The sequence below is a fragment of the Oryzias melastigma genome, linkage group LG15, assembly GCF_002922805.2.
Source record: "Oryzias melastigma strain HK-1 linkage group LG15, ASM292280v2, whole genome shotgun sequence".
NCBI classification, from domain to species: domain Eukaryota; kingdom Metazoa; phylum Chordata; class Actinopteri; order Beloniformes; family Adrianichthyidae; genus Oryzias; species Oryzias melastigma.
This window is the reverse complement of record NC_050526.1, coordinates 1,388,633-1,402,571: the sequence shown is the minus strand read 5'-3', so window position 1 is coordinate 1,402,571 and position 13,939 is coordinate 1,388,633. Positions and strand designations below refer to the sequence as shown.

General features: G+C 43.0%; 1 protein-coding gene across 1 annotated transcript; it reads left to right on the top strand.

The window, feature by feature from the left end:
- Nucleotides 1-4,616: 4,616 nt before the first annotated feature.
- Nucleotides 4,617-7,868, top strand: LOC112138752 (gastrula zinc finger protein XlCGF57.1-like). The gene has a single exon (XM_024261384.2). It carries the CDS (start codon nucleotides 5,346-5,348, stop codon nucleotides 6,717-6,719), a length of 1,374 nt encoding a protein of 457 aa, XP_024117152.1. The 5' UTR covers nucleotides 4,617-5,345; the 3' UTR covers nucleotides 6,720-7,868.
- The last annotated feature ends 6,071 nt before the right edge of the window (nucleotides 7,869-13,939 follow it).

Sequence of the window (13,939 nt, the reverse complement as noted above, 5' to 3'; positions counted from 1 at the left end):
TAGTTTTAAATCGTTCCATAACTCTGCAGCAGATCCGTACCGACACACAGCCTCTCTGTCTGCGCGGTGAATGTTTCATAATCCGCTTGTCAAACCGAACAATGTGATTGAAGCGAGGAATATGAATGAAGCCTTGGACGAGCGGTTCATTTCCAGTATAAATTCATTATCCATGCCGTCCTCGCGGCGTTTGGTTAGAAGAGCGCAGATTATGAAATGTTCACTATGTAGACAGAAGCGCCGTAGACACGGATCTGCTGCAGATCTTCTGGTTCATCTCCAAACAGCGCAGTAATGACAGCCGCGGCGGAGCTAGCTGTGTTAGCGCCGACGTTAGCTTAGCTAGATCAAACTCAGTCACAACATGCTTCATCTTCAGGTGTTCATTTATCACCATAGTGCTCTCATGGAACACGAGTTCTGTCTTGCAGAAATTACATTTGACACTTTTTCCTCTTTTATTTTCCTTATGTTTCCCACATTTTTGAGCTAGCGTGTTGTTATGAGCCTACCAAGAACTTCCTGTGACATCACTGCTGACCGGATTAGCACCACTGTGCATGTGTGACAAAAACAATGGCAGACCCAGCATTAGAAAGCGCAAATCGTCGTTTTAAGATCAAAACAAGGACAAAAAACAACGCTTCGACGACCAAATTATTCGTCAACTATTTTAATAGTCGATTAGTCGACGATTAGTCGACTAATCGTGGCAGCCCTAGTGACGGCTCATTTGACCGCAGAAATGTGAACGGCGGCTCATTTCACTGCAGTCAACGGGAAGATTCTCTTCTCTAGAACCTGAGCTCGGCACAGTAGCGGGGCCAGACGAGGAGGTGTGCACATGTGCAGCAGAACAATCGTGACGCATTAACTACTCATGAATTCAAACAGAGATTTTTTGAGACAGTTTGTTTGACAGCTATTTAAAAGGAGAAATACTTGGAAATGTGAAAACAAAATGATTTTTTATTACATTTGTTGTCTTTCATAAGAAAAATGCCTCACATACATATTGAAAACTCAAATAACATGATTTTCATTGGAGCGGGACATTAAGGTTTAAGTTGATTTATTCTGGAATAATATTCCTGCCTCCATTTATACATAGCTGTAGTACTTTTGATTAAGCACAGGTGTAAAATGTAGCGGGCTAGACAGGTTCTTTCAGGGAGGAAGTGTGGCGGTGTAGAATCACACAAAAACTCGTTTAATTGAATGAATTATACACTGCTCACAAAAATTAAAGGAACACTTTTTCTTATTGGTCCTGGCATGAACTGAATTAAACCTGTCTGATAATTTTCTGGTTGGTTAAGCAGCTGAGGGCCTCGTTAATCAATTTCAGCTGTATTGGTGTTCATGGAATTAACAACAGGTGCACTTCAGTGGCAACAATTAGAAAACCCTCAAAACAGGACTGGTGTTACATGTGGAGGTCATTTCAAGTTTCTCCCTCTTGATCTTTTTTGACTGGTTTTCCACTCGTGCTGATTTTGGCTTGATAATTATCCCTACTGGCAGTATGAGGCGATTCCTTAACCCTACAGAAGTTGGACAGGTTGTCCAACTTCTCCGGGATGGCACATCCACACGTGCTGCAGCAAGAAGGTTTAATGTGTCTCCCAGCACAATCTCCAGAACATGGAGGAGATTTCAGGAGACTGGTGGTTATTCTGGGAGAGCTGGACAGGGCCGTAGAAGGTCCTCAACCCCTCAGCAGGACCCATACCTGCTCCTTTGTGCAAGGCGGAACAGGCTGAGCACTGCTCGTGTCCTACAGAATGACCTCCAGAGGGCCACTGGTGTGAATGTCTCTACTCAAACAATCAGGAACAGACTTCATGAAGGTGGCCTGCCCCACGTCCTGTAGTGGGCCCTGTGCTCACTGCTCAGCACCGTGGAGCTCCACTGGCACTTGCTCAAGAACACCAGAATTGGCAAGTCAGCCACTGGCGCCCTGTACTTTTCACAGACGAGAGCAGGTTCACCCTGAGCACCAGTGATAGACGTCAAAGAGAGAACCTTCTGCTGCCTACAACGTGGTTCAACATGACAGGTTTGGTGGTGGGTCAGTGATGGTCTGGGGAGGCATATCCATGGAGGGACGCACAGACCTCTACTGCCTAGGAAATGGTGCTCTGACTGCCATAAGGTATCCAGATGAAATCCTTGAACCCATTGTCAGACCCTACGCTGGTGCAGTAGGTCCTGGTTTCCTCCTAATGCACCACAATGCCCGGCCTCACTTGGCAAGAGTATGCAGGCAGTACCTGGAGGATGAAGGAATTGAAACAATTGAATGGCCTTCACCATCCCCTGACTTAAACCCAATAGAACATCTGTGGGACATTATGTTTGGGTCCATTAGGCGCCGCCAGGTTGCTCCTGAGACTGTACAACAGCTCAGGGATGTCCTCACACAGATCTGCGAGGAAATGCCACAAGACACCATCCGTCGTCTCATTAGGAGCATGCCGCCACGTTGTCAAGCATGCATACAAGCTGGTGGGGGCCACACAAGATACTGAAAAGCATTTTGAGTTGCAGAAATTAAGTTTTTGAAAAAATTAACTAGCCTGCCACATCTTCATTTCACTCTTTTATGGTGTCTACACAATTGAGCCTCTGTAGGTTGAAAACTTTTATTTCCATTAAAAGACTTGACATCCTTTTGTTCCTAAGACACTGCCCTGTCATTATATTTATAGATATCCAACTTCATATTCAGATCTGATGTATCTAATGTGTTTCTTTAAAGTGCTCCTTTTATTTTTGTGAGCAGTATATATTGATAAAGCCAGTATAAAAAGTCTTTTTATTCCGTGTCAGATCCAGCAGATTCACTTTGATTATATACACACTTCAGTCCTGTGCAGACCTGCTTATCAGCATGAGGCTGCTGGAATTACATTAATGCGTCAACTGTTGAAGAGTTACCATAACCCAAAGAATGTAAACACTGGAGCTAAAGCTCCGGTGTAAAAGCTTGTGTTTTTTTCAGAACTTATCTCAGTGAGCAGAACTTAAGTCTCAATTTTTAACACCCCCCACCCCCGTGTTTAGATTGCCAACTCCCGCGATTTAGATTAAATGGATTTACAGACTAGAAGTCTAAAAATAAACGCAACAACCCTAGAAAAAAGATAGCAAAACATAAAATACAGTCATATAAAATAAAATCACCAGTAAAAGTACTATAAAAGTAAATACAACCACCGTATTGAGACTTCCGTTTTGCATATTATGACTACTTCTGTTGGACATCCATCAGCTCCATCAGGTCTCAGTAATATCTATCCATCTGCAGCTAGGTACTTTTATATGAATTACTTTTTGGGAATATTCTGCTTTAGCAATGATCTGCCTCTGAATGGAACCATTTGCTCATCAACACACAACATTTGCTTTTGAGGGAGAGCCTGAAATTTGGGGAGAAGTGAATCAATAATCAAGCCAATTTTGAATAGATTTCTGTTGTTGTTGGAAGCCTTGTTATCACTGAAATGTAATGTTTAATTTTCAACCCATTTGTCTTGAGACATTATATCTGCTACCCGTTGCACTCGACTCAAGTTCCTGGACTAAAGTAATGACTCAAGTCTTTGTCCTGTGACTCAAATCCACGCCTGAAGACTTCAAGATTCCCATGACCCCGGAAAGGATTTAGAGAGTTTAGAAAATAGATGGTAGTACGTAGGGCGGTGGATCATCACTTAGGTGGCGATCCGATTCGATTCACGAATCAAGAGCAACGATTCACGAGTTGAACTACGATTCTTACTTTTTATTATAATGTTTATTGCTATGTGTATGTCTATTTACTGGATGGATAAAAATTGAAATGATTTATATTTAATCATCATTTATACCTTTATTTCGAACAGGTGATCAGAATCAACTAAACCAATTTAAAAAAACACAAAGATTCAGATAAAAAGACTTTTTTTTTTGTCATTTTAAAGTTCTTTTGCTTTCCAAACTTCCGGTTCAGCAGTAAAACAACATAAAAAGGATAAAAATCACTTTTGTTTTGGGTTGTTTAACAACAAAACCTGAAAATGTTCTGCACAGTTTTTTATCTTCAAAGTTCTTCAATATTTTACGCTCTAAGCATCACACATTGCTGCAGAGCTCCTATGAATAGTCTTTTTTTTCTGCAGCAGAATAAGCTGATTCACGTTGATTACATCCACCTTCAGCAGCGCAAGGCTGTTTCTTCAGAATAAGCTGGAGTTTCGTTAATTACGTCAAATTTTGAAAAGTTATCTTAACCAAAATAATATAAATACTGGAGCTAAATCTCAGATGTTAAAGCTAATTAATTTTTTCAGAAGTTATGTCTGTGAGCGGAAATTCAGTCTCAGTTTTTGAACGGAAAATAGCTCTCGCTAGTTTTACTTTGAAAACCGGAAGCTTCACCATCACAAAGATGTGTTTACTTCCGACGGCGGCTCTTTCGCCTTAATTTTAGTTCGTAAACTTAAAATCTGACATTAATCTGCATTTCAGAGCAAAAATACATCGTCCCCAATTGATATTTTGATCATCTTTTGCTACAATTTACTACATTTATAAAGATCGCGAATCAGCGATCTTGGACGTGGCGATTATCCGTACTTGAAATTTTGGGAGCAGATCGCGAATACCTGAGCACCCGGATACTTGTTACAGCCCTAGTAGTACGGATGGTCAAACTGTAGGACGTCTGACTGAGGTGATTTAAAATGTATTTGATAACAATATGAAAAACTGTAACAGGGCTCATACTTTCTTGTATTTTTGTCCCTACAGTCCTCCCCCAGCATTGGTTGATAGAAGAGGAAGATCTCTGCAACCAGCAGAGGAACTTCAGAGTGAAACAGAATGATCCAGAACCTACACAGACAAAAGAGGAACTGGTGGAACTAGAAATTCTACAGATTCAAAAGGAGCAGGAAGAACAAGAACCTCCACAGATAAAAGATGAGCAGGAGGAACTTGAACCTCCAGAGACTGAAGAGCAAGAGAGACAAGAACCTCCACAGACTGAAGAGGAGCTTGAGGAACGAGAACCTCCACAGGAAAAAAAAGACCAAGAAGAGTTCTGCATCAGTCAGGATGAGGAGCAGCTTAATCTTAGGCAGGAGATTAATTCCTTGAAGGAGATTCCTTGTGAGGAAAATGATCACAGTGAAGCAGATCTAAACAAACAGAAGAGCTTCAGTGTAACTGAGAGTCAGGATGAAGAAGGAAACCAACATGAAGAATCAACATCAACTACAGATGAAGAGACAGAGCCACAGAATAGTGATCAGAGGAAGAAAAGAGACAGAAGTCATGTCCAAAATGTGGACAGCTCTCAAATGTCAGGAACTCAGTGTAATTCTGATGTTAGAAAAAAGTTCAAGAAAGCAACTTTGGCTAAGAAAAGTAAGGCATCCCCAAAAGACAAGAGAGTTTCCCATTTAAAGTCTGGTAAAGGAACAAGAACTGCTCATAATATGTCTGCCAACATGAAAACTAAGTCTGATAAAGGACCTTATGTCTGTGAAGAATGTGGTAAAAGTTGTGGTTCATTGTCCAAATTCAGAACTCATATGAGGACTCACACAGAAAATAACCATTTTACTTGTAAAGAATGTGACAGAAGTTTTAGTCAAATATCTAATCTCAAAACACACATGACAGTTCATACAGGAGAGAAGCCTTTTACGTGTCAAGAATGTGACAGAAGTTTTAGTCAAATATCTAGTCTCAAAACACACATGAGAACTCATACAGGAGATAAGCCTTTTACGTGTAAAGAATGTGACAGAAGTTTTAGTCAAATATCTAGTCTCAAAACACACATGAGAACTCATACTGGACATAAGCCTTTTGAATGTAAAGAATGCGATAAAAGTTTTAGTCTAATATATTATCTCAAAACACACATGAGAACTCATACAGGAGAGAAGCCTTTTATGTGTAAAAAATGTGACAAAAGTTTTAGTCAAATATCTAGTCTCAAAACACACATGAGAACTCATACAGGAGAGAAGCCTTTTACGTGTAAAGAATGCAGCAGTACTTTTAGTCAAATATCTAATCTCAAAACACACATGACAGTTCATACACGAGCGAAAACTTTTATATGTAAAGAATGTGACAGAGGTTTTGGTCTAAGATCTCATCTCAAAATACACATGAGAACTCACACAGGAGAAAAGCCTTTTCCATGTGAAGAATGTGACAAAAGTTTTAGTCGAATGTCTAGTCTCAAAACACACATGACAGTTCATACAGGAGAGAAGCCTTTTAGATGTAAAGAATGTGACAAAAGTTTTAGTCAAATGCCTCATCTCAAAATACACATGAGAACTCACACAGGAGAGAAGCCTTTTAAATGTAAAGAATGTGACAGAAGTTTTATTCTTATTTCTCATCTCAAGACACACATGAGAACTCATACAGGAGAGAAGCCTTTTCAATGTAAAGAATGTGACAGGAGTTTTAGTCAAATATGTAATCTTAATACACACATGAGAACTCATACAGGAGAGAAGCCTTTTACATGTGAAGAATGTGGCAGTAGTTTTAGTCAAATGTCTAATCTCAAAAAACACATGAGATTTCATACAGGAGAGAAGCCTTTTATGTGTAAAGAATGTGACAGAAGTTTTAGTCAAATGTCTAATCTTAATACACACATGAGAACTCATACAGGAGAGAAGCCTTTTTCTAGACAAAAATTGTAATTGAGAATAAATTCAAAATTTGGAACTTAAAAAAAACAATGGAAAACTAAAAGCAATGGCATCACGAGGAGAAGAATATAAGAGTTTAAATAAGAAAATTTTAATATCATGAAAAGTCATTTTTGAAGAAAGAGGCTGGAATCTTGCATAGAATTGGTACACTAAGTTTTTTTATATATTTAACCTCTTTTTTGGTTATTTTATTTAACAGACAATACAAAAACAAGTTTTCCTCCACAGAAAATTTGCACTTTAAAAAGTGATTAAATATAATATTCAAAACTCCAGGGAGTCCTCGCTAATCTGCTAAACAAGTCAAAAATTCTTGCCAAGCTACAGTGAGCCTTTAAATTGTCTATATCATGAAAAACACCCTTTTATATAGATTTAAAGTGTATTAAACTGTATTTGTATATTTAAAGAAAACACCTGCAAAGTGGTATTATGCTCTATTCATTTCTGAGCATTGCTCTCCTACCTTGCTCTCTGAGCTCCACCCCGAACCTATGAAATCGACTGGGTCCTCACTTTCATACGTATGAATGTGGGGGAGCAGCTCCTTTCAGGAAGTGTGAATTTTTTAGCACCGTTCGCAGGCTAAACGCTTTCGAAACACTTTCATTTAGGGGGGGTAAGCAAGGGAAAACTGTTACTCAGATTTTATTAAAAAATGTTCATGAAATACACTTGTAAATAGAATGTTTTTAAAATTATGACAGTAATACTTCATTTTTAAACAAATGTTAATGTTGATTTTATTTGTAGATTGTTTGTACTTTTATGGTATTGTTAAGGCAACCACTGGTTGTAGTTTATGTTAAGTCTATGTGTTACCATTACAACTATAGAAATGTTTATATAAATCTCAAATTCTTTTTTTACACTTTTTATGTGATTCATTTCAATATTGTCTAAATATAAAATGATTACAGTTTATATTTTGTTGAGTCATGTTAGTAAATAATAGTTTAGTCAAGGAAAGGTTTAGTAAAATGTATTAATGAAGAGGTAGATAAAGAAACAAACTGGTGTTTGTGTTCTTGTGATTCCTGTTTTCTAGTAGAGATTAGACGTGTTTCTCTGTTATTTTTAGTTCTCAATTTTCTGTTCCAATCTTTCCTGTGAAGAATAAAGTGGACGTGAACATCAGTCAGAAGTGTGGAGTCTTTCCCACAGTGTGGCTTTCTGCTGTTTGTTGGTTCACTGCAGGTTGCAAAGCTGGACTCCTCAAGTCCAGTTCTGACTGCTGACCTCAGTCCTGAGCTCAGCTCACAGAGCTCCATCTCTACAGGAAGTCTGCTCAAATCCACACAGAGATAAACCACTTCCCTCTCTCCGGTCACTTCCTCCAGCTCCTCTGGGGGACCCCAAGGCGTTCCCAGGCTGGCCAAGAGACCTAGCCTGTCCAGCATGCCCTTGGTCTTCCCCGGAGTCTACTGTGTGTAGTTAACAATTCGGAGGTGGTAAAGGTCAAACAAACATCATATGACGACATGACATGAGAGGTTGGATTCAAAGGAGGGAGAGATGGATAAGTACAGGTGAGGCGGAGAAACAGAGATGGAAGGATGAGCAGCAGGTCAGGGCTGTGTACAATGCTTGAGCAGCTCAGTAAACTGTTAGTTGAGATGAACGTTGGAGGCCCACATCTGGAATGCTCTTGAAGTCATGACTATCAGAAGTCCAATCCTGCTACTACAAGATGTTGTGACTGAGCCTCCTTTCCTTATTGGAAGATAAATCTGACTATCGTCAGCATAACAATGAAAAGAGACTTCGTGTTTTCTCAGGATGGAACCCAGGGGAAGGAGGTACACAGAAAAAAAAGTGGTCCTAGAATAGAACCCTGTGGAACCCCAAACAACAGTGGAGCAGTTGAGCAGTAGAATCCCTACATGCTCACACAGACAGTCCTGTCAGCTAAATATGATGAAAGCCAGTCGAGTGCAGTACCATAAATTCCAGCCAAACCCTTCAACCTGGGCAGTAAAAGATTGTGGTCCACAGTGTCGTAAGTGGCGGACAAGTCCAGCAAAAGAAGGACAACAAAGTTTCCATCATCACTTGCCCGGAAGATGTCATTAAAAACCCTCAGCAGCTCAGATTCTGTGCTGTGAAGGGTTTTAAAACCATACTGGAACTTCTCCAGGACATCATTCTCGGTTAAAAAGGACTGCAACTCAAGGTAAACCACTTTCTCTAAAATATTTTGAAATAAAGGGTAACCTTGAGATGGGCCTAAAGTTGGCTAAAACAGAGTTATCCAGGTTTGGCTTTTTAATCAAAGGTTTAATAACAACATGTTTAAAACTTGTGAGTACCACACCCGTTGACAAACTAGTGTTAATAAAAAGTGAGAATAAACTGCCCTGATGGTGTTGCACAGGCTGAGCAGAACTGACTCCTGCAGGATCACAGGAACTTTCAGGGAAATCTCAAAGCAGGAGAAAAGTTTCTGTTTGGAGCTTTTATCTGTGATTGTGAGACTAGCAGATGATCGGAGCTGCTGCTGTTCAGAGGACTTTGGTGTTTGTTGGAGCTGAAGATCTTTTGCAGCTGCAGGAACCATGTCTTCATTTGCTCAAAGAGAGTCTGTCAGAGAACAACTTTCTGCTGCTGAAGAAACCTTCAGACTCTGAAGTGTCAAAGCGCCGTGGTACCAGCCTCATAAATGTCTTCCATGGTACCAGTGTCACGGAAACCATTCTGTTGTACTGGCGTCATGAAAACCATTCTCTGGTACCAGTGTCACAAAAGGGATCAGAGAGGGAGACATAGAAAAAAAAAAGACAAAGTGCCAAACAGCTGTGGTACCAGCGTCACGAAAACCATTCTGTGGTACCAGGGTCACAAAGGCCTGCCTTGGAGAGTTTCCTTCAGCATCCCAGGACAGGGGGGGCTTAACAGTGGGTCAGCAGGTTCGACTGGTGAGCCTGGCACATGGAGGGTCCAGCAGCCGGTGGTCTGTGGAGCCCCCGGGTCTCTCCTCCTCTTCAGACTCTGTGAAGTGTCAAAGCGCCGTGGTAGCAGCCTCACGAAAACTCTTCCGTGGGACCAGTGTCACGAAAACCATTCTGTCGTACAGAGAACAACATGGAGACCGTGGTCGCAGCGTGACCCGGGATGGCGCGACGTCACCGAACGACCCCCCAACGTGAAGGCATCCACTCCCCCGTGCAGTTCCAGCAGCCGCAGCGACACTGATGGTGCGCCACAAAGTGGGCTCCAGAGCACGACACCCAAAAAGCCAGTCAGCCTGCCATGTTTACCCCAGAGACCTGCCACAACCTGGAATCCAAGGAAAAGGGTAGGACTGGGAGCTAAAGTAGTGCAACAGGACAAAACAGAAACTACACTCCGCACCGCACACTAAATCATGGCTTTAGCAAATAAAGGTTTGAAGATTGTCCATTTGAATATCTGCAGTTTAAGAAACAAGGTACATGACATTATTGGTATTCTTGGAGAACATAATTTGCATGTTTTAGCTTTGAGTGAAACACACTTAGATGCAACTAAGGATAACTCTCTCTTAAATATATATTATATAGTTCATATAGACATGATAGAAATGCAAATGGGGTGGAGTATACCTGAAATGAAGCCTGAAAATTCAGCTCATGGCCGCAGCCATATTGGCTGGAGTTAACTCCGCCTCACATAGTAGTTCCAAATATGGGGAAAATGGGCGGGACCGAGTTCACCCGCTTTTCCTCCGGTTTGTTTTAGTTCACGCCCACAGCTCTGCCGTCTGCGGCTCCTCATGCTAATGGCTAACAGCTTCAATTCTCCAGGAAAGCTGCACCGCGGTGGATCTCTACAGGTGAGTACTTGGTGTTTTACACACAATCTGTAAAGCGGTGGAAGTGACTTTTAGACAACAATGAAAACGTATTTTCCCGTGATACGAGTTTAGTACGAACTGAACATCAACTCATTTGAACATGTTATTTCTGTGGTCCTAAGATATCTTATTCAATAAAAGTTATTTAGTCTTAAGAACTGTAGTCTTTTTATAGTCTTAAGTTACTGCAGTCTTTATATACACATTAAAAATACACCACAACAGTAATATGATTGTGTAACACTTAGTTTTTCTCTAAGGTTAAATCAAATTGTTGATATATGATCACATGATGCTGTGATTACAATATGAGGAGTGTTACGGCCGTGGGCCGTCTGGGTTTGGCTCCTTTGTCTGTCCTCTCTTTCGTTCTTCCAGGCACAGGTGCAGTGCTTCACATAATTTCAAAACACAGAATAAAAGCCCCGCCGTGACTCCTCGAGAGCGGCACCCTTTGGACGTCCTGGGAACTTCTTACCCCGCAGGGTTTCCGCCGCCGCTGCTCCTCGGTTTCCTGCTGGCCTCCTTGCTTCCTGTTTCCGGTTTTCGGCTGATGCTGCCGCTGTCTGACGTCGCCACCTCCTCTCTCCTGGATGTCCCTGGTTTTGGTCCGATGGGCGGTTGGAACATAAAATAAAACGTTTCTAAACGTAAGGAACCGGTGTCGTCTCCCCTTTTCTTTGTTACGGCTTGGAGCCAACCGTAACAAAGTGGGGGCTCGTCCGCACGTTCGTATGGTTTTTGGCTTTCCGCGTCGTCTGTTCGGTGGGGGGCGTGCCGGTTGTTTGTTTTGTTTTCCTGCTGCTGCCGTGTGGGTGGGGTGGTGTTCCCGGATAGGCTTAGCGGTGTTTCCCGAAGGGGGCTCACCGCTGGTGTTTGGTTTAGTGTGGAGGTACGGCGGGTAGAGCTTCCCTTTTTCCTTTCCCCTTCATCGGCTCGGGAGCACTTCCGTGGTTTGGATGGGGTGGTCCGCTTGTCGGGTCGCTTTCAAACAACCGGCGGATTTTTAGTGCGTAAGTACCCCCCGCTACGCCTCCCGAAGACTAGGGTTGAGTTAGCTAGATTACGGCTAGGCAGTTAGCGGGGACACCTCCCTGTTTTGCACCTCCCGATTGTTTTGTTTGGGCTACTTTATGGACATGGACGCTGTTGAGGAGTTCATTGATTCCCCTTTCGGAACAGGGGCTGGATGTTTGTTCTAAGAAACAGCTGCTCATGCTAGCGGAGCACTATCATGTTGACATTGGTGATGCTAGACTGGGCAGGGAACGTATTTTACTCCATCTACGAACGGGGTTGTCGGAGTCGGGTGTTTTGAAACTTTCTGGCGCCGCCCGTCCTCTTAGTGGGGCGGATTTGCTCTCTCCTGGCTCCGGTTCCACGCTAACCTTTGAACAACAAAAAGAGCTCCTCCTGCTACAGTTGGAGATAGATAAGGCTCGGGGTGAACGTTCGGCTACAGTCGCGGCCCGGTCCGATGATTTGGGTGATTTACATTTGGTCCCAAAGTTCGATGAGAATGACCCGGAGACGTTTTTTGTTTTGTTTGAGCGTCTGGCGGAAACTCGTGGTTGGTCTGAGGCGACGCAGTTGTTAATGCTGCAGTGCGTTTTGACCGGAAAGGCTCAACATGCGTTCTCTGCGCTTAGTGGCGCTCAAGTGGCTCGTTATGTAGCTGTTAAGGCTGCTGTGCTGAAGGCTTATGAGCTGGTTCCCGAGGCTTACAGGCAACGTTTCAGGGGCTGTAAACGTGGGGATCAGTCTCACTTGGATTATATGCGGGAGCTTGTGCGACATTTTGATTCATGGTGTCTTTCTGCGCGTGTTACAACGTTTGAGGGGCTGAGGGAGCTCATTCTTTTGGAACAATTTAAGTCTTCCATATCTTCATGTGTCTCAACCTTTGTCGGTGATCGTGGGGTTAAGACTGTGGCTGAGGCGGCTGCGTTGGCAGATGACTACTTTTTAACTCACTCGTTGACGGGCAGGGATGACTCCACTCCCGCTGGTGTTTTTTCTAATGGCCCATCTTCCCGGGGGCGCCGTGTAACGGGGGCTTTGCACGTGAACGACGTCTGTAATTATTGTCGCCAGTATGGACACTGGAAAAATTAATGTCAGCTCCTTCGGTCTCGACGGGGGAATCTACCTGGTCCCCCTCAGTCTTCAATGTGTGCCTCATCAGCTCCTCAGGTTCTCTCTGAGAGGGCAGCGGGGATCCTACCTGAATTACAAACTTATTTGCCGTTCATTACCGAGGGTTCAGTGTCTCTCGTTGGGGGTGGGGATCCAGTGAGAGTGCGGATTTTGCGTGACACTGGAGCCTCTAATTCTTTCATAGTGTCATCTGTTTTGCCATTTTCTGATGAGTCTTTTGCAGGCTCGGAGGTCCCTGTAATGGAAATAAGTCTGGATGTTTTGCATGTGCCTCGACATCGCCTAATGCTCTGTTGTGATTTTTTCCAGGGTGAGGTCACATTGGGGGTGCGTCCAGCCTTGCCAGTTGACGGTATACAAGTAATCCTGGGAAATGACATCGCTGGGAGTAGTGTCTGGGCCGATGTGCCCCCTCCAGTTAAGGTGAATTCTGCCCCCCTGGTGTGCAGTCGGTCTGGGGTTTGTGTGGTGGGCCCTTCTGAGATTTTTCCAGCCTGCGCTGTTACACGCTCAGCGAGTAAGGCCGATCAACAAATTAAGCCCTCTAGTCCTGATTTTGTGTCACCGGCTGTACCATGGTCTATTTCAAATAGCGACTTGGTTAGGGAGCAGGTATCTGATGCTGCGTTGTCCAAGCTTCGGGACCTGGTTTGCCCCCCTGATGAACTTAGGAGTCGTTCTCAGTGTTACTTTTTACATAACCAGGTCTTGGTGAGAAAGTGGACCCCTCAACTAGATGGTACCCTTGGAGCTCCTGTATATCAGGTGGTAGTTACAGGAGGCTGTTCTGCAGGTATCTCATGATAACTCGGGGCACATGGGAGTGAAAAAGACATATGACCGGGTCCTGAGGTATTTCTTTTGGCCTGGGTTGAAGAAGGATGTTACAGCGTATATCAGGTCTTGCCATACCTGTCAGCTTACTGGAAGACCAAACCAGCCTTTAAAATCAGGCCCCCTCTTCCCGATTCCGGCCATTGGCTCTCCCTTTGAGCATCTTCTTATCGATTGTGTGGGCCATTTGCCACCCTCTAAGTCAGGTGCTTGTTATTTGTTAACAGTGATGTGTTTGAATACTCGGTACCCAGCTGCATATCCTTTGCGGAGTATTACTGCTAAATCTGTGGTGCAGGCCTTATCTCAGTTTATTTCTGTGTTTGGAGTTCCTCGAGTAATTCAGTCAGATCGAGGCTCTAACTTTTGTTCCAAGCTGTTTACT